Raw genomic sequence first — 19,906 nt, 5'->3', positions numbered from 1 at the left:
TAATTTTGTGTGTTAAGGATTGAGCATGGTACTAAACACTCAGAAACAAATAATTACTGGGTTCAGGAAAGTAGAATTTGGGAGTGTTTTCTTTCGAAAGGGCATTTACTATATTAAAAGCTATTTTACTTAGCAAAACAGGTCATTTAAATTCATAATAAATGATAGTTAATAATTTAAATGATACTCTTTAAGGGTGATAAAAAATAATAAAACATGAAATTAAAAAAATAATTTGGTTAGATACACATTTTAAATGGTATTTTAAGAAATAAAACTCAACATTCTATTTATTACAGCTTAAAGTACATTACTTACAGCTATTATTACATGGTAGGCAAAAACTGCAAAATCATAGCACAAAAATTTAAAATAAAGGATCTAATGTAAATTACTGAGACAACATTAAGTGTCACAGAAAAATATAATTAAAAGTCTTACCATGAATTATCGGTGCTAAGAGCATCATGAAGACTAGTAGCTGTGATGGCCACATTGTCGTGAGCTCGGCAGTGAGGATGCCTCAGGAGTGAGTATTCTAAACTTAAAATAAGTGTCTTTCTGATTCTTTTTCTGTATCCCAAGATGGATGATTAAAAATAAAACAGCTCAAAAAGAAATATTCTTCAAAACAGAAACACCAATACCCAATTCAGAATCCTGCAAACAAGAAAAAAAAAAAAGTTATCAAATATAGGTTTTATCATTTCCTTCAAAGTTTCCTTGCTGACAAGAACATCTGTATACCTCCTCCCTTCCTCATTGTAATCAATACACACATCATACATAAAAATAAGTAAGTAACCTAAAAGACATTATTAACTTACGTATTACCACAGTATTTATTTCCCAACCCCCAAACTTACTGACACAAGTAATTCAGTCTCACTGGACAAATTAATATAAATAAACTATACTCATTAGTATAATAATTAATTTGTATAATTTGTCAATAGGTTTAAACATTTGGTGTTTACTTAGGGTAAATATTATCCACAAATATAATTTTTACTAATAATAGACAAGTTTTTAAAAAACCATTCATTATGATTACTATATGTGTGAACAAAAAAGTTAAATGTATGAGTCCTACTTTCATTCTAGACCCTGAGAATAATTCAGAAATTATTCTAAATTTTAACTATATTACTTTTCTAATTATTTTTGTAATTAAATTTGTGAAAATTATAATTTATGTTAATTAATTATGCTCAATCATAATCAATTCATTTAGCAAAAGTTTACTGAGTGTCCTCTAAATTACAAAGTACAGTGCTAAGAAAATAGGGCAAAATATTGAATAAAACATGCAACCTATCTTCCAGGATCCTACAACTCAAAATGACGAATTTGCTTAAAAGTGTTAAATACATATAGAAGACACTAAAAATTTTAAGCATTTTAAAGTTATTTCACTGAATCAAACTGATATAGCTGCCCTCTCTTTAAAGTTTGCAGATATATATGTTAGAAAGTAAAAGTATTGAAGGTACATGACCTCAATTTTGAAGATGTTGTTTTTTACAGTGAACATCTTTAAAACTGATCAATCAAGTACTAACTAGGTATTCCTTTTCTTTCTTTCTTTTCTTTCCTCTCTCTTTCCCTCTATTCAAGTAATTATTGATAGTATATATTTCACTATTGTGAAATAGTGTGAAATATATTTCACATTTTTAGTATAAATCTAAATTTTTTTCTGGAAAGAAATATTCAAAATAGAGATAGTTTACTGAGGATTGTAATAACCTTCATTCTATCAAAACACATTGGAAAATATTTCTGAAGTGCTCACATTCATTATAAGGCAAAATTACACAGATTTATCTGAATTTCTGGCACTACTATTCACAGTACGTAAGAGCACAGGTTCTGAAGCAAGACCATCTAATTTGAATTATTAGCTCTACTAGTGGGCTTCCCTGGTGGCTCAGACAGTAAAGAAAATCTGCCTGCAATTTAGGAGACCCAGGTTCAGTCCTTGGGTTGGGATGATCCCCTGGAGAAGGGAATGGCAACCCACTCCAGTGCTCTTGCCTGGAGAAGTCCATGGACAGCAGAGCCTGGCAGGCTACAGTCCATGGGGTTGCAAAGAGTCAGGCACAACTGAGCAACTAACATACACACAACTCTACTAGTACTAAGACTTTGGGTAAGTCATTTAAGCATTCAGCTCCTTGATTTCCTGTCTGTTAATGGTGGGGAAGCAATGTTACTTAATTCATATGGTTACATGAACATTAACTATGTTAAAATTTGTCATATATTATATGCAATACATAAAAATATGTGTTGTTCAGAACAATAAGTATGAAAGTGCTATATATATTAACAATTCTTATACATCTCATGAGTTTTCAATTTTATCTTACTTTTACTTTTTAATGTGGTTGTGTAAGAAGCAAGACATTTGAAAATTCAAGCAAAACTATTTACTGAGTCACAATTGTAAAGATAGGCATGGAATAAACTAAATCTGGAAACAACAGATATAATAATTTTCTTTCTAAACTCACAGACATAATAGAAAAACTAAGCTCATAATAAACACTCTCATAACATTTTACTTTTACAAACAGAGAAAGCATTGACAAGAAAAAATGAGGTTGAGATAAATAATGTGAAAAGAATTTCTGTGTAACATTTTGCTTGTTTTTTTAATTAACACTGTGATTTATAAGAAAACATTTAGAACTTATATTTAATTGTCATGTCACAAGTATATAACTCTTTCTGAAAATAAATTTGAAAGCAGGTAGTAATTTAAAATAGCCTTCTTTTACATGAATATGATTATGGATACTTAAATAAGGATACATAAATTGACTGACCCATCAATAAGTAAACAATCCCCCTCAATATTCAATTATCTTTTCTTCCCCTCTATAGCATCAAGGGACATGTATATGTACACAAACAAATACACACAAACACACGCACACACACATGTATGTAGAAGATAAATATATACAATACTAATTTAATAGCAACTCTTCTAGGTGAGTTATTTATTCACTATTTCAAAAATATATACTAAATATCTTCCTTGGTGGATACTATTGAGAATGTAATTAAAGTAGAAAAATTTTTCCCACAACTTCTCCTGTAATGGGAAAATCATAATACATGAAGTCTCAATATAAAGAGAAGAATTAACATTTTTCAGTTCTTTTCATATGACAACTAATTTTATAGGTATTTACACAATTATATGATTAAATTATCCATACAGATCTATCATGCAGATAATATTGTCTCATGTCTACTGAGAAGGAAATCAGACATGTTACTGAGCAAGAATTTCAAACTGAACGTCTGCCTCCAACATCAGTGCTCTTTCTTCTCTCTATGGTAGAAATAAATAAGATGTATGGAACTTCCCTTATAGCTCAGTTGGTAAAGAATCTGCCTCCAGTGCAGGAAACCCGGGTTCGATCCCTGGGTTGGGAAAATCCCCTGGAGAAGGAAATGGCAACCCATTCCAGTATCCTTGCCTGGAAAATATCATGGACAAGAGGACCCTGGTGGGCTGCAGTCCATGGGGTCGCAGAGTCAGGGACTACTGAGCGAATAACACTTACTTACTTATGATCATAATCAGGGGTGTTACTTGTGGAAAGGAATAGACAAAATATAGCAAGTTTTTGAGGACAGAGTTAGGCTTTGCTTTAACATGTTACCCAATTGTGCTGAGTAAAGAACAAACGAACAGCATGGATATATGAAGTAGGTCTAGAGGGACAAAGAGAAAGAAGAAGATAGACATGCTTAAAAGGAAACTGGACAAATTATAATATTGCACCCTTTGAAGGAATCAAAAAATTATTTCCATAGTGAAATATGAGTAACACAATTATGAAGTAAATTAAGTCTAGTTTTAGTGAAAACCAGCAGTTTATTTCATGTATTTTCAACTTGATGAAGGGACAGGAGAAAATCATAGGAAGTATAAGAAAGTGATTATCTATAATAATGACTTACTTTAGGATATCATGGCAGGGCATAAAGTCATGTCTACTAAGATTACTTTGAACTTGATTTATGCATAAAAATTTGTTTTCACAATTACAGTGTAACCATGTACTGTTTACTATGTAAACACCTGTGTGTAAACAGAGGTGAGGAAAGGAATTTAGATGAATGGAAGCTGTTATTTGACGACAGTGACATGTTCTCACACTCTAGCCTCACCATCCATGGACCTTTCACTCACAGTCCCACAATAATATGCTAATTTGGAGGTACAAATAATAATATAGAAATTTTAGTAGATAATGTTCCAGACCAGACTGTTGATAATCTACAGAAAAATAAGCCATTACTCCTTCAATACTAACATTAAAAAAAAGAAAGAAAGAAAACTTTTTGGAATGTTTTTCTTTTCCAATTACACGTTGTTATTAGCCAAACCAATCAGTTTTCATATAAAGGGGATTTTTACTCAAATCATTTTGGAAACATAGCTCTTCAAAAACACATAAAGGAGAAAAACCAAGAAAAGATATAAGACTCATTAAATAACTCTTGAACAAAATGATTACTCAAAAAAATTTACTACTAATAAGAATTTGACAAGTCAAGTTCAACATATATTTCCAACTCTAAAGAATTTCTTTAAACTTTTCCATGTACAAAGCTCTATGTTAATACTATGGGTCAAAATAGGAGAATGTGGCTGAAAGTCTAAAATATCACTATTTTTAAACAACTTCTAGTAAAATATGGATGCCAGAAGGTGTACTCACCAATAATTTAAAGTGCTGTGCAAAATGTGATATGTGTTAAGTGAGATATTCTAGAAACATGTGCACACACACACACAACTTGCCAAAAAGTCTTTTGAAAAAAACAGCAAAGGACTTAAAAACATGCTGACTGAACATTCTGGTGCTAGGCAAGTTTACAAAGCTCTCTGAATTTCAGTTTCTTCAACTGCATAAGAGAAAAATATACGCCTGTATTTTGCTGAGAAGATTAGCATACCATAAATTACTGGGGCTTCCCAGGTGGCACTACTGGTAAAGAACCCACATGCAAATGCAGGCGACGTAAGAGACGCAGGTTCAGTTCCTGGCTTGGGAAGAGCCCCTGGAGAAGGGTATGACAAGCCCCTCCAGTATTCTTGCCTGGAGAATCCCCATGGACAGAGAAGTCTGGGGGGCTATGGTCAATAGTGTCCACAGAGTCAGACTGAAGCAACTTAGCACACACATTGCATGATGCAGAGATGTCATGTCATCATGGATGTCTACCAATGCTTGTTTGTCACTCACCAATTCCTTTGTTTCCCTAATTTCTTCAGAACTGAGGAACAGACCATATGCTTGACTCCCACACCTTAAATCTCACTTACATATTTAGGAAAATCATACACAGTCTCCTTGAGAGAGATGCACACTGTCCTAAAGAAAGCTATGAATGAGTAATGGATACTAAGACAATGTAAGATTTTATTTTTTAAAAAGAATTTTCAGTATGTTCTTCTTGTTTGAAATACACTATGTTATTTAGGATATTAATTTCTAGTAATAAAACATATTAAATTAATTTAAAATTAAGTTGCTTTAAAAATTACTACTGAAAGATAGTTTCTAAGATATATCAAAGATTATCAGAAGATGGCAGACAGTTTTCCCTGTTATGGTATCAAAAATCTGGAGTGAGTGAAAGTCGCTCAGTCATGAAGGACTCTTTGCAACCCATGGACTGTAGCCCATCAACCTCCTCTGTTCATGGAATTCTCCAGGCAAGAATAATGGAGTGGGTTGCCATTTCCTTCTCCAGGGGATCTTCCCAACCCAGGGATCAAACCTGGGTCTCCTGCAGTGCAGGCAGATTCTTTACTGTCTGAGCCACCAGAGAAGCTCTCAAAAACTTGGAAGGAATATATTTATCTTGATTAGGTAATCTGTCCTCCATCAAAACTATATAACTTCATTACACTTAACCATATTATAAAGGAAAAATTGAGGTTGATGAAAGTGTTCTAATTTATATCACTAATATTTAAGACTATAGTTAGGAAACTGTGATTTGACTCATTTTCAACTAAACATTAAAAAAAATTCATAATATGGAAAACATTCTATAAATGCTTTATGTAAGTAAAATCTTTCCTCATAAATTACATGGAAAATTCCTTATTTGTTCAGATTAAAATTTAATAAAATTTATTTAATTCAGATTAAACTTAATTCATATCTAGCATAATTATATGCTAAAACTAATTTTTTTTGTTACTGCTGAAATAAAAGTTCTTCTGAACTTGGACATTGATTTACTTTGAGGAAACTGATACCTTAAACTTTGATGGCATAATTTTTTCTCAATTTAATTTTTTCATACATCCTTCTCAAATCATATTTGAAATTTTATTTTATATTTGCTATCTTTCTATACTCTAAATAAAGATTAGTATTAGCCTGTGAATGCCATTCATCTTGGAATTGCTGCTTCTACTTTTAAGCTATTCTTAACTACATATCTATAAAATATCTTAACCTCAATCTTTTCCAAATTAAATTGCATGTCATTATTGTACTTTACCCTCATAATAACCTACTAAAGACACTATAATATCTTCTTTACAATGTTTTTATATCCTCTTTTTATTTAATTATTTTTTAATTTACAATATTGTATTGGTTCCACCGGTTAAATATTCACTTATTACAAATTCTGCTAACTACAAATTGCATTTCATATCTACCTTAAAAATTTATATTAATCCACATTTCATTTTATATATTTACATGTTTGCCATTTAAGTATTTTTAGAGCTTGATTTTTTTTACATGTTTGGCACATGCCAAATGTTTAAAATGCCTTGTGGCACTGTTTTAATAACTGATTGGTACATAGTCCTATAACACCATTGCTAATTATAAAACAACAGTTTCCCATTCAGCAACATTTCCCCATTCCAAATAGCTAAACTGCAGCTATTTCCGCCCCCCCCCCAAAAAAAATCCTCTTACTTTAGAAATGTTTATAAATATTGTTTGAGTGTAATCTGTATTCTTCCAGGTTATTAGACAGATTTTGAAATTTGAATGATTTGCAATTACATTCATTAACAAATATTAACTTCTTAGCAATATAAAATTGACATATGGTAACTTAATGAAAGTGATACATTTTCAAAAAAAGTTTATCCATATTAACCAAAAAGAATCAAGTGTTTCTGAGAAATATTTAACAAGGATGGAAAATATATTTCAAATAGAGTATTTAATTATGCATGGATGCTTAGATAAGGAGTTTAAGTGCTAAATATTCAAATTTAATATGGCAATATTTCCATGATTTATCATAAGCACATACAGGTCAGTGCTCCATAATCCATGTCCTATAAAACGATACATGGTATCTATTCTCACAAACATGTCTTTCTAACATGGTTCTACATGGAAGACTCATTCTGCTGTGAATGGATGCTCCAAGTTATAATTAACTCTTAGGGAAAAGAAGTAGAGCAGTAAAATGAAAAATTAGATGACTATTACACAACTTCTCCCAATCACCATCCTATAAAATATTTAAACGTCTGATGTTAATGATCACTGAGTAGAAGCAAAATAAGGTTTAAAGTTCAGATTGAGTAAAATACATATTTTTAAAATATTAGCTATAGTTTACAATGTCTAATGGAGAAGGCGATGGCACCCTACTCCAGTACTCTTGCCTGGAAAATCCCATGGATGGAGGAGCCAGGTAGGCTGAAGTCCATAGGGTTGCTTAGAGTCGGACAAGACTGAGCGACTTCACTTTCACTTTTCACTTTCATGCATTGGAGAAGGAAATGGCAACCCACTCCAGTGGTCTTGCCTGGAGAATCCCAGGGACAGGGGAGCATGGTGGGCTGCTGTCTATGGGATTGCACAGAGTCAGACACGACTGAAGCGACTTAGCAGTAGCAGCACAATGTCTAAAACTTTAAAAAGAGTACTTTTTCTTTAAAGTTTTCTTGCTGCTTGCCAAAAGAATTATTATATATAACTTCTCAAATGAGAGTGCATTTGAGTAGACTATGGAATTTTTAAGTTTGTAAGGATACTTGTGCTAGAGCATGAGTAGATAAAATTTGACTAAACAGTGGTTGGAGAAGGATTTTTCTAGGTTATGAGTTGTTATGAAGAAAGTTAAGAGCAGATAAAAAACAGCATGCTATAGAACTCTAATATGTCTAGTATGTGAGGTCTACTGAGTAAGTAAGGAGCAAGGGAATATCATATAAAGAAGGATTTGGGTAGAAGAGAAAAGGTTGTGAAAGCTATACAAAGAATTTGAATTCAATTTACTTAGTTTCCAATGATGAATTTTGAAATTTGAATTTCTTTATTTTCTTTATTTTATTTTTTTTTAATTTCTTTATTTTAAAAGCACAATTTGCATAAATAAAAATCACTGCAAACATTATCTTTCAAAAATGAGGGTATATATTTACAGTGAAAGTGTTAGTCAATTCACGGAATTCTCCAGGCAAGAATACTGTAGTGGGTAGCCCTTCCTTTCTCCAAGGTATCTTTCCCACGGAGGGATCAAACCTAGGTCTCCTGAATTGCAGGCAGTTTCTTTACCTTCTGAGTCACCAGGAAAGCCCCAGGAATACTAGAGTGGGTAACCATTCCCTTCTCCAGGGGATCATCCCAACCCAGGGATTGAACCTGGGTCTCTAACATTGTAGGCAGATTATTTATCATCTGAGCAACCAGGGAAGTCAAATATTTATACAAAGTATATTTAAAAATTTTTTTTAATCTTCTAAATTACTCTTAAACATTTGAGCATTTTGCTCTGAAAGTAATTTATGTGAATCATCTTTGGTTTGATATAGAGAAACTGAGTTAAGATATTAAATAAAATAGAAGTATTAAGTGAACTGTCAAATTAATAAACTAACTAGTATTTAGATAGTACCTAACATGACACCACACAAAAATATCAGAGACTTTTCATTTTCATAATATGATGCATTTATCAGGGTTCTAAACTTGCATAACACTTCTAAGCAGCTGTTATGCTATCTGAGATAAAATACTGATTTCAGAAAATTACCACACTTTCAGATACAATGGCAGTGGTGTGCACTCAGAAGTGTATTACAACCAAATAACAGACTATGTGTTTAACTCTGCTACTTATCTGTTCAGATGTATATTTTATAACACATTCAAGACAAATACAACCTGGAAGAAATTCCACATACACTAAGTATATGTTTGAATTGACCTAGAACCAGATGCGGCCATATCTTTCTTAGTCCCGTTTTTCTGCACATTAAAAAAAAAAAAAAAAAAAAAAACCTCCTATTATCAAGTATTAAACAGAGCCATCAGAATCAGCATGAATAGAAGGCATAATATGAGCTTTGGAGTGAGAAAGTTTTAAAGTTCTCTCTTCAAGCTGTGAGCTGTATGACCACAGGCAGATGACTTAATTTTTCTATACTCTAATGTTCACACCTAAAATTAATACTTATTCCACCATATGGTTAGAAGGCTTAAATAAAAGTTATACACATACATGACCTATAAAGATACCTGGCAAGAGCAGGCATTCAAAATGTAAGAAAAATCCATGTTTTGATTTAATGAAGGGTTTTATATTCAAAAGTAGGATTATAAATGGTAAAAGAGATTACATTTGGTGGTGACTGAGACAGAAGAGTGGTCAATAGGAATGGATGATTGGTTGTGTGAGAACTGGGATAGAATCAGAAAGTATAATGTAAACACCACACTTTTAGAAGATCAAATTCGTCCTGGCATACGGAGAAAAAAATGGAGAGGAAAGAAAATTAGGCTAGTGGTATTAGTAACAATATTACCAGAGTATGAACTTTGGGAGTTCACAGTCACCTCCAAGTGTAGAACTGTGATTTAAAGTATAGATTACTTGAAGAAAGTCAAGACAACGATTTCTCATATTACAGAATATCAAAGTTATATATTTTGTAAGGGTGGAAAGAAAAAGAATAAATCAGGATGAAAAAGAAAAAGAAAAAAATAGAAGATAGTTAAGAAGATACAGGAAAAAAACATTAGAGTTAGAATAGTCCAAAAGTAAAACTACATTTTCACTATAACTTTCCTGAAGTCTTCATTCTTTCCTCATTCCTTCCCTACTATTGTCCCACAAGTTACAAAGTGATAAGAAAAAAGATCCATTTGTATTCAATTAATTTTTTTAATTTACCCACCACACTTTTCAAACAATGAAATGCTAAGTCTCTACCCATTGTCTGAAATCCTAACAAAGTATTTTCTACTGCTTAAGTAAAACACATATTGCCTTATAATTATATTTCAAATATAATTTGATATTATGTAAGAAAACAGGTAATCCAGAAAGGTAACTTTTAGAAGAAAGTCCTCTAGAGTAAAAGTCCCATCTAATTGTCTTTCAGATGATGTTATGATCTAACAAGTGTCTATTAATGTTTGGGAACAAATTTGGATTTAATGAGCAATGCTATTTTTAGCTTTAGGGCAGCATATCATTTAGCCATGAAATAGATTGATGTTTTACTAAGGATCATTTCCTTGCAAAGTGTCCTTGAATTAACCTTTTCCCTGAGATTCTACAAAGCATCTGGTTATTTCCAATAGGCTTTGGATAAGATATTTGCCTCCATTGATATGTTCAATAGGAAATAAAATCAGTGAGTTTGAAATTAACCTAAGTATAAATAATAGCATTAATGCAACCAGTTTGAGAAATAATGCTATTTGAAATGAGATAAGGAAAACTTAAAACTAGATCTCACACTCTTTTCATGTAGATGATTTGTAAAATAGATACTATGGTCTCTACAAATGAAAACTTTTGTCATCAATAGAATCTCAAACTTTTATCATCAATATTAGCTGTTAAAAATAAGCCTGATGAACACAGCCATTATTTAAAAGGATATTCAAAAAATCAACAACTGTTTTATAATGTCATTTATGATAATATTCAAGGACTGGTTTCTATTTCCAAGGGAAGTAGAAATTAACAAAGGCAAGCAAGCTATATTTAACACATGCAGATTCATCGGGTTTCTATTTCAAAGTAAGTAATTCTACTTCTGACAGGAGGAGGTGAATCTGTTCCAAAATCTAGAGCATGAAGCAAAATAATAGTCCTCCTCATAATAACAATGAACATTTACTGATTCCTTACTATCAGGTACTGTTGTAATACCCTTAATTTATTTTAAAAATAAACATTAATATTAATTCTGTAACAACTTCAAATAAAGGGGCTATTGCTATTCCTAACTGGCAAATGAGGAAATTGCAAGACCAAGAGGTTAAAGAGTTTGCTGAGGTCACAAAGCTAAAAATAAACATGCTCAGATTTGCACCTGAATAAAGAAGGCAATGGCACCCCACTCCATTACTCTTGCCTGGAAAATCCCATGGACAGAGGAGCCTGGTAGGCTGCAGTCCATGGGGTCGCTAAGAGTTGGACATGACTGAGCGACTTCACTTTCACTTTTTACTTTCATGCATTGGAGAAGGAAATGGCAACCCACTCCAGTGTTCTTGCCTAGAGAATCCCAGGGACGGGGAAGCCTGGTGGGCTGCCGTCTATGGGGTCGCACAGAGTTGGACACGACTGAAGCGACTTAGCAGCAGAAGCAGTCTAGACATATGGTGTGTACTTTCATTCTTAAGATCCTACTCTCTCTCATCACTCCCATTGACTACTGACTCTACAACCTACATACTATAAACTGCATGTTTGTCCCCCTTCCCCAAGGAGTTATATGTTGAATACAAATACCAATGTGATGGAATTTGTAGGTGAGGGCTTTGAGAGGTGATTAGGTCATGAACCTCAAACATTTCTAATATTTACTGGATTTTTATTTTCTGCCCTGATTCCATGATTGGGATAGATTAGTATTGTTTTATGTTGCTTTCTTTTTGACAATTTTATAACTGAAATCACCTGGGTACTTCATAATTGACAATCATGATAATATATTCTATCTAGCATAAGTTTTAGTTACAAATTAAGTACCAGGGTTTGCTGGAGAAATAAAAAACATGATTATGTTTTCTCTAGCAAAATTTAAAAATATCATACCAATGCAGATAGTAATACAGTTGACAATGGTAAAAAGCTATTTGCATAGCTGGGAACAATAAACTTTAAAAGTCAACTTAGATGCTAGACTCATATCAAGCTGTAGAATGAGTTTAGAAGGCTGAATGGGGAGGGTGGGGAATCTTAACACTACTTCTCTGAAAACAATGACAGTTACTAAATAACTGACAATTAAAAGTAAATTCTAGAATAGGAAAGCTACAGAACTGAGGTAGTAATATCAAATTCATTCTATCATTCTATTCCAATTCCTTCAGGCACACAAGAAAAAAAAAAAAAAAAACACATCTACTTACAGTTTCTTTGAAGACTTTCCAAAACCAAGTGGAATGCAGGGGGAGCTAAATCTCGTTATGAGCTAGATGCTTATATCAGAGTTTCACTGGGGTTTAGTTATCATGACTAGTCAGTCCCATTCATCTCTTTCATATAAACAGTTTGACTTTAAACCCTTGATATTCACATTAAAAAGAAAAAGATCAGTATGTATCTTTTCAAAAGAAGTTTAAACAAGTATTGATAATAAAGAGATTACTATACAATAGTGGATTAAAAAAAAATGTGTAACAGATAAGGTCTAAAAATAATTCCTTTAGAACCTCCTAACATAAGGATATCTATATATTCTACATGCCTTGTTCTTGAGATTATGAAAGAAATGTAGTGCCCTTTAAGAGTCATACAGATAACTTTGCTATGTTTCATTCCTTGCAGTTAGTGTATCAGTAGTAACTAGGCGGGAGGAAAATCAGAGGTTTTGAAATTATCTCATCTCAGTAGGGTGCACCTGGATAGGTCTCAAATTAAACATCTTCCTTAATGGCCCATTATGGAGTATCAATTCCTGAAATACCCAAAGGGAGTCAGGGACCATTAATGCTAAGGGAGAGTTTCTAAGGTTGTAGCATATGATGCAATATTTATGCTGTAACTTTAATATGACTGAGAGTTTATTTAAATATACACTTAATGGTTTTAAAATCAATAGCTACCATAGTCTGGTTTAATACAACACCAAAACACAGATTAAAAATTTGAATGCATCAATACATTTTTATATTAATATTTTGATGATTTAGCATTTACAGGTAGCTACCAAATTATGAAACAGTCATTTTACAAAACTCAACTTTTAAGACAGCTGCTTGTACCTCAAAGTATATTCTTCATGGGGAAGAAAATTATATCTAAACTCTATTTAATCTTTATAATAAAATATATATATAATTTAGTAGAAATAATAATCATTATAACATCTATTCTTCAGGAATCATAAAACAAGTATATGATGGAGCTATGGGTATTGCTGCTTAGGGTAAAGAAATGTATTTTCATATCAGCAACATTTCCTCAACTTCCAGGGTTTAACTAGTAGGCAAAACGGTCAACAGGAATTAAACAAAACAAGAATGAAATCATCTTTATGTTCCGTTCATCATATTTCTAGCCCTATCACTATAGAAGCTGACCTGAGCAACATTGGAAAAATCTAAAAAGCAATTACATCTGGGAATCAGTAACCAACAGCCTGGGAAAGAAAATGTCAAGGAAAAGAAAGAAATTGAAAATTTCCTAGTGGCAGTACCTCAACAGAAAAGGAAACCCTAAACAGGTTTCAGTAATGTCCTTAACTATAGAATAATAAAGGATGTATTTAGACAAATAAAAAAAAAGTAAGTCAGTAAGTCAGGTTCTGTTAAGATTCCCATAATTAAAGAATTTTATAACAGAACTTATTATACTTAGTCATTAATATACTAATTTATTGATTCATATATATGTAACATAATTTATATAAATATCATATAATATTAATACAATGATAACATAGATTTTATCATATTCATTTTATTCAATAAATATTATTATTTTAGTAACCTAATAAAACAGAATGCATATGAATAGATAAAACAAAGTGAAAGTGAAGTCGCTCAATCCTGTCCGACTCTTTGGGACCCCATGGTCTGTAGCCTACGAGGCTTTTCAGTCCATGGGATTTTCCAGGCAAGAGTACTGGAAACTTATCATTCAAATAGTCAATTTCTAACTCTCAGTGTACTTTCTATATATCTGGAATATTTTATAATGATAAAAATAAGTGTCATCTTAAATTATAATAATGTCAAGAATTTTCATTTAAAAAATTAAACTGAATGACTCCTAAAGATGTCTACACAAATAACAGCACACATTTTCTGATGTAGAAAGATAATTAAATCAATCAAATATGGTGATTTAATTAAGACACCTGATAAAAACAAAGGAAAAAAAGAGAGTCTTGTTTAGTAGGAAGAATAACCAAGTTGTTCTTGTTGTTGTGGAAAAAAATAGTCCCATTAAGAACAGTGAAAATGCATGAAGACCAAGCCACACAAAGCATACACATCTCACCTACAAGTCTTTACACTCCATCCTCTGGTTGTCTATACTTTTCAAAGTGTTCAAAATCTACACACATCAATGAAATCAAATGAAATTTGAGCAAGATACTCTTTTATATACAGTAACTGTTTTTTTATTTCCCATTAGATAAGAGGATGCTATAGAAGTACTTCTAAGTTATATTTAACTGAGTTTAGGCTAAAAGTAATCCATTCTAGAAACTATGCAATTGAAAAAGCATAAGGAAACAAAACTTGGAAAGAGCAGTACAAAAGTAGCTGCCTAAAATTATTGGGACAAAGAGTACTATTTAAGATATTGCCTGTAAAAAACTTTCTTCATAAAATTTGACTTTCTTAATAATTAATATTTCTAAAATGGCTTAATGGCTTCTATTTATTTAAAGATACTGCAGTTTTGATCTCCTAGAAAAAGCTTTTCTCCCTGTCTTTGGTAAAAATATCTTTGAGTTATGTAGTTTAAAAATCACATTGATGCTTCAGTACATAAATCATTTCTTTCTTCAGTCCTTTCTCTGCAGAATGGTGATGATTCACAAGGACAATTCAGGAACACCTAGGTTCTAAAATAACCAAAATTGGCAAATTGTACAAAAAAGATATATAGCATCATTGTTCAACACTTGGCTCTAGCTAGAAATATAGTAAAGAAACACAGATCAACTGTGATGGAAAATCCATCAGAAACAACAAAGCTGGAAGACTACTATACACAGTAATATCTGGACCTTTTTAACCAACATTTTATTTAACTATTCTTCTAATATAATTCATAGTGAAGGCAGATAAAGAACCAAAGTACATGATTTTCTATCATGCAAACTGCTGAGGCATCTTTAGGTTAAAAATATTTTTTGAAACAATAACTATATTTGCACTAACTTTGGAGCAGTTAAAATTTTGTGAATTAGAATAATTACAAAACTTGACTTTTTAGAAGCAACAATTATCTATGTTCTGGCTTTTTCATTTCCTAGTATATCTATGACTACTGAATAAGATATACTTGAAAGCACCCAAAAGACTATTTCTTCTTGTTTTGGAGACATTGATTTACCTTTCAAGGATATTAAAAAAAATAAGGTATGCTCTGAGTATCTCAGAAACTTGAATTTCCAAAGAAACATAGTCTTGCTTTTAGGAATATTTACCATTGCAATAATTTTTAATGTTATTCATGAAACATAACACAGTTTAAAAACAAAGCTTATAGCCCTTATTTTTCTTTCCTAAACCTCTTTATAAAAGGCAGATAATTATTTTTCTTTGTAAAGCAATAAGATTATTTAGGCAAATAAAATAATGGCCTTTTGAAAAGGGTCTCTTTCTTTTTTTCTTTATGTTAAGTCTTATTTATTACCTTTAATGAAAATGTATAGTTTAGTATCTGATTCTTCTAATTACAAAATAAATGAGTTAGAAGGATGAAATGTACAGGGGGGTAACATAGTCAATAACAATTTAGTATCTTTGTATGGGGACAAAGGTAGTCAAAAGACACAAAGTTACAGTTATAAGATAAATGAATACTAGAGATATAATGCACAATCAATATAATTAACTCTGTTGTATTTATCTATGAAAATTATCAACAGAGTAAATCCTAAGAGTTCTCATTGCAAAAAAAAAGAATCGCTTTAATTATTATACCAGTATGAGGCAATAGATGTTCACTAAATTTATTGTGGCAATCATTATATTTTATATATATATATATATAAATAAACATATATATATATGATATATCGGAGAAGGCAATGGCAACCCACTCCAGTACTCTTGCCTGGAAAATCCCATGGATGGAGGAGCCTGGAGAGCTGCAGTTCTGGGGTCACTGAGGGTCGGACATGACTGAATGACTTCATTTTCACTTTTCACTTTCATGCATTGGAGAAGGAAATGGCAACCCACTCCAGTGTTCTTGCCTAGAGAATCTCAGGGACAGGGGAACCTGGTAGGCTGCCATCTATGGGGTCACACAGAGTTGGACACAACTGAAGTGACTTAGCAGTAGCAGTATATATATGTATCATAACATATATATAAATCATTTATATATATGTTTTATATATAAATAATTTTTATATTCATATGAAATTTATATATATATAAAATCATTATGCTGTACAACTTAATGTTCAGTTGTATGTCAATTTTATCTAATAAAACAGGAAGAAAAAAAAAAACACACAGATAAATACACTCTCAAACCAGAGATCAAATTTCCAACATTCATTGGATTATGGAGAAAGTAAGGGAGTTCCAGAAAAACATCTACTTTTTCTTCATTGACTACTCTAAAGACTTTGTGTGGATGACAATGAACAAGGAAAGTTCTTAAAGAGATTGGAACACCAGATCACCTTATCTGTCTCCTGAGAAATCTGTATGCTGGTTAAGAAGCAACAGTTAGAACCAGAAATAGAACAATCTAGTTCAAAAATGGGAAAGGAGTATGACAAGCCTGTATATTGTCACCCTCCTTATTTATCTTCTTTGCAGAGTACATCATGCAAAATTGCCAGGCTGGATAAATCACAAGCCGGAATCAAGATTGTAGGGAGATATATTAACAACCTCAGATGCAGATGATATCACTCTCATATCAGAAAGTAAAGAGGAACTAAAGAGCTTGTTAACGAGGGTGAAGAGAAGAATGGAAAAGCTAACTTAAAACTCAACAGTGAAAAAACTAAGATCATAGCATCCAGTCCAATCACTTCATGGTAAATAAAAGGAGAAAGAGTGAAAGCAGTGACAGAGTTTATTTTCTTCAGCTCCAAAATCACTGTGGGTGGTGAATGCAGCCATGAACTTAAGACTTTTGCTCTGTAGAAGGAAAGCTATGACAAACCAGGACAGTGATTAAAAAGCAGAGACAACACTTTGCCAACAAAAGTCCATACAGTCAAAGCTATGGTTGTTTTGTTGTTGTTGCTTTTTAATTTTTCCAGTTCTCATGTACTGATGTGAGAGATCATAACGAAGGTTCAGTACTTTAGAATTGATAGTTTTGAACTGTGGTGCTGGAGAAGACTCTTGAGAGTCCCTTGGATTGCAAGATCAAACCAGTCAATCGTAAAGGAAATCAGCCCTGAATATTCATTGGAAGGACACTTGCTGAAGCTGAAACTCCAATACTTCGGCCACCTGATGCCCAGAACTGACTCCTTAGGAAAAAAAACCCTGATGCTGGGAAAGATTGAAAGCAGGAGAAGGGGAAGACAGAAGATGAGATGGCTGGATGGCATCACTGACTGGATGGACATGAGTTTGAGCAAGCTCCGGGAGTTGGTAATGGACAGGGAAGCCTGGTGTGTTACAGTCCGGGGGGTCACAAAGGGTTGCCCATAACTTTGCAACTGAACTGAAAGGACATCAACATTGAATATTCATTGGAAGGACTGATGCTGAGTCTCCTATACTTTGGCCACCTGATGCAAAGAGTCTACTCTGGAAAAGACCCTGATGCTGGGAAAGATTGAAGGTAGGAGGAGAAACAGGTGACAGAGAATGAAATGGTAGGATGGCATCACTGACTCAATGGATATGAGTTTGATCAAACTCAGTGCAATAGTGAAGGACAGCAAAGCCTGGCATGCTGCAGCCCATGGGTCACAAAGAGCTCGAAAGGTTCCGTGACTGAACAACAATAACAACAAAGCATGGGTAGTTGATTTATACTAAGGTATTTGTGGTTTATTAACTTTCTTCTAACAGAAAAATTTCAATCTGTTTGGGAGCCTGGTGTCAAAAAAGAAAAAAATTATTTGGGAATCAAGATGTCAAAGGGGCATCTATTTGACAATCTTGTATAGAGTTAATCTGCCCATAACTAAGAAAAAAAAAAGGAAAAACTTCACCAGTTCAGCTGAAGTATACCAACAAATATTAACCAACCAATCAAACAGTGAAAAGACAATGAATATTTCCTATGTGACCCATGCTATAGAAAGAAAAGAACATTTTTTACAGTGTATCTATACATTTTCTACATCATTGAAATATTACCTGAAATAATATTATTATTTCATTTGAACATAAGACATACACACATGTGTCCTCACAGGCACCTTTAAAAATCTTAGATGGAAATGGATGTATTATTACAAATTAGTACTTAAGGGAAAATTTGCTGAATATTGCCAGTAAACATCCAATGTAAAACAATTTCACCATGCAAATCCAAGACATAGATACAGAAATGATTCACTTCATCTCAAACAGAAAAGAGTCAAATAGCCCCACACTGGATTTCTTAAATATAAAAGATTCAGAAATGAAAATACATAGCAGAAACAATGGCATTGTGGAGAACATCAGTATTCCCTGGGACTAAAACAGTTAATGGAAAAGTTTCTTTGAATTCTAAGGAGCATTGAAAAATACATTTCAGATATCATTAAACCAAAAGCATCCATTAGCCCCTCTCAGACATGACCCCACTAAGTTTCCTTCTTTTTTTCTTCATCTTTTGCTCTGTTGACTTACAGTGGTCTAGCCAAGGAAGCAAAGGATCACTAACCCCATTACCAGAATCACCCTCTGATACAAATACATGTCTCAGTGTGAGAGTGTGTATCTTAAAAATTAATCAGAAGACACAAAATTATCTGGAAAGAAATATAGCATTAATCCTTTTAGCATAGTGTTAATCCTAGATACCTATAAAAATTACTCTGATAAGGATCAACAATTTATTGGTTTTGGGAGATCACATTGCAAATGAAGTAATTATTATTCTATGCTCTATTCGCAAAGAAAATTTATAAGGAAATAAAAATGAAACATATGACACTTAAGATACTCTATGGAGAAATTAACTAGAAATTATTTTATATATGTAAAAAGTGCAAACTCCATATTTGGGTAATTTTGATGTGTCAGAACAAAGGAAAACTCTTACAATCATCTTCTTCAAGCCTTTTTTAAAGAGGAGAAATGAAATGAAGTAAACATTAAAAGTCAATGAGCTCTTATACATTGTATGCCAAAATATAGTTTTTAAATTAATAAAGATAAAGAGGAACTATAAGACTAAGATAGAAAGTAGTAACTCAAACACAAAATATATTTCAAAATAATTGTTAATTGAAGTATAGTGTATTTAAAATGCTGTATTAGTTTAAGGTAAACAGCAAAGTGACTCAATTTTATACACACACACACACAAACACACCCCAATCCCCACTCCCCCACATCTATCTATTCTTTTTCAAATTCTTTCCCATGATAAGTTATTAACCAGATACTGAATATAGGTCCCTGTGCAATACAGTAGATTCTTGTTCTTTATTTTATATACAGCAGTATGTATGCACAAACTTTTAAATCCCCTAAGCCAAGTGAGAAGGAGATAATGTTATAAACTTCCCTAAGCTCTCTGCATCCTTCCCCTATACATG

The 19,906-nt window shown here is 32.5% G+C and overlaps 1 protein-coding gene across 16 annotated transcripts in view; it reads right to left on the bottom strand.

The window, feature by feature from the left end:
- Positions 1–19,906, bottom strand: part of ADGRL3 (adhesion G protein-coupled receptor L3) — a 959,208-nt gene that overhangs the window by 591,645 nt on the left and 347,657 nt on the right. For all 16 annotated transcript variants that reach the window (XM_061420294.1, XM_061420290.1, XM_061420278.1 and 13 more), the window contains one exon: positions 442–660. In XM_061420294.1, coding sequence (XP_061276278.1) covers positions 442–496 — 55 coding nt within the window. In that variant the 5' untranslated portion in view covers positions 497–660. The remainder of the gene's footprint in view (positions 1–441; positions 661–19,906) is intronic.

Source organism: Bos javanicus, chromosome 6 (assembly GCF_032452875.1).
Source record: "Bos javanicus breed banteng chromosome 6, ARS-OSU_banteng_1.0, whole genome shotgun sequence".
Classification (NCBI taxonomy): Eukaryota; Metazoa; Chordata; class Mammalia; order Artiodactyla; family Bovidae; genus Bos; species Bos javanicus.
Note: the sequence above shows the minus strand (reverse complement) of the source record. Positions and strands in the feature narration are given on the sequence as shown.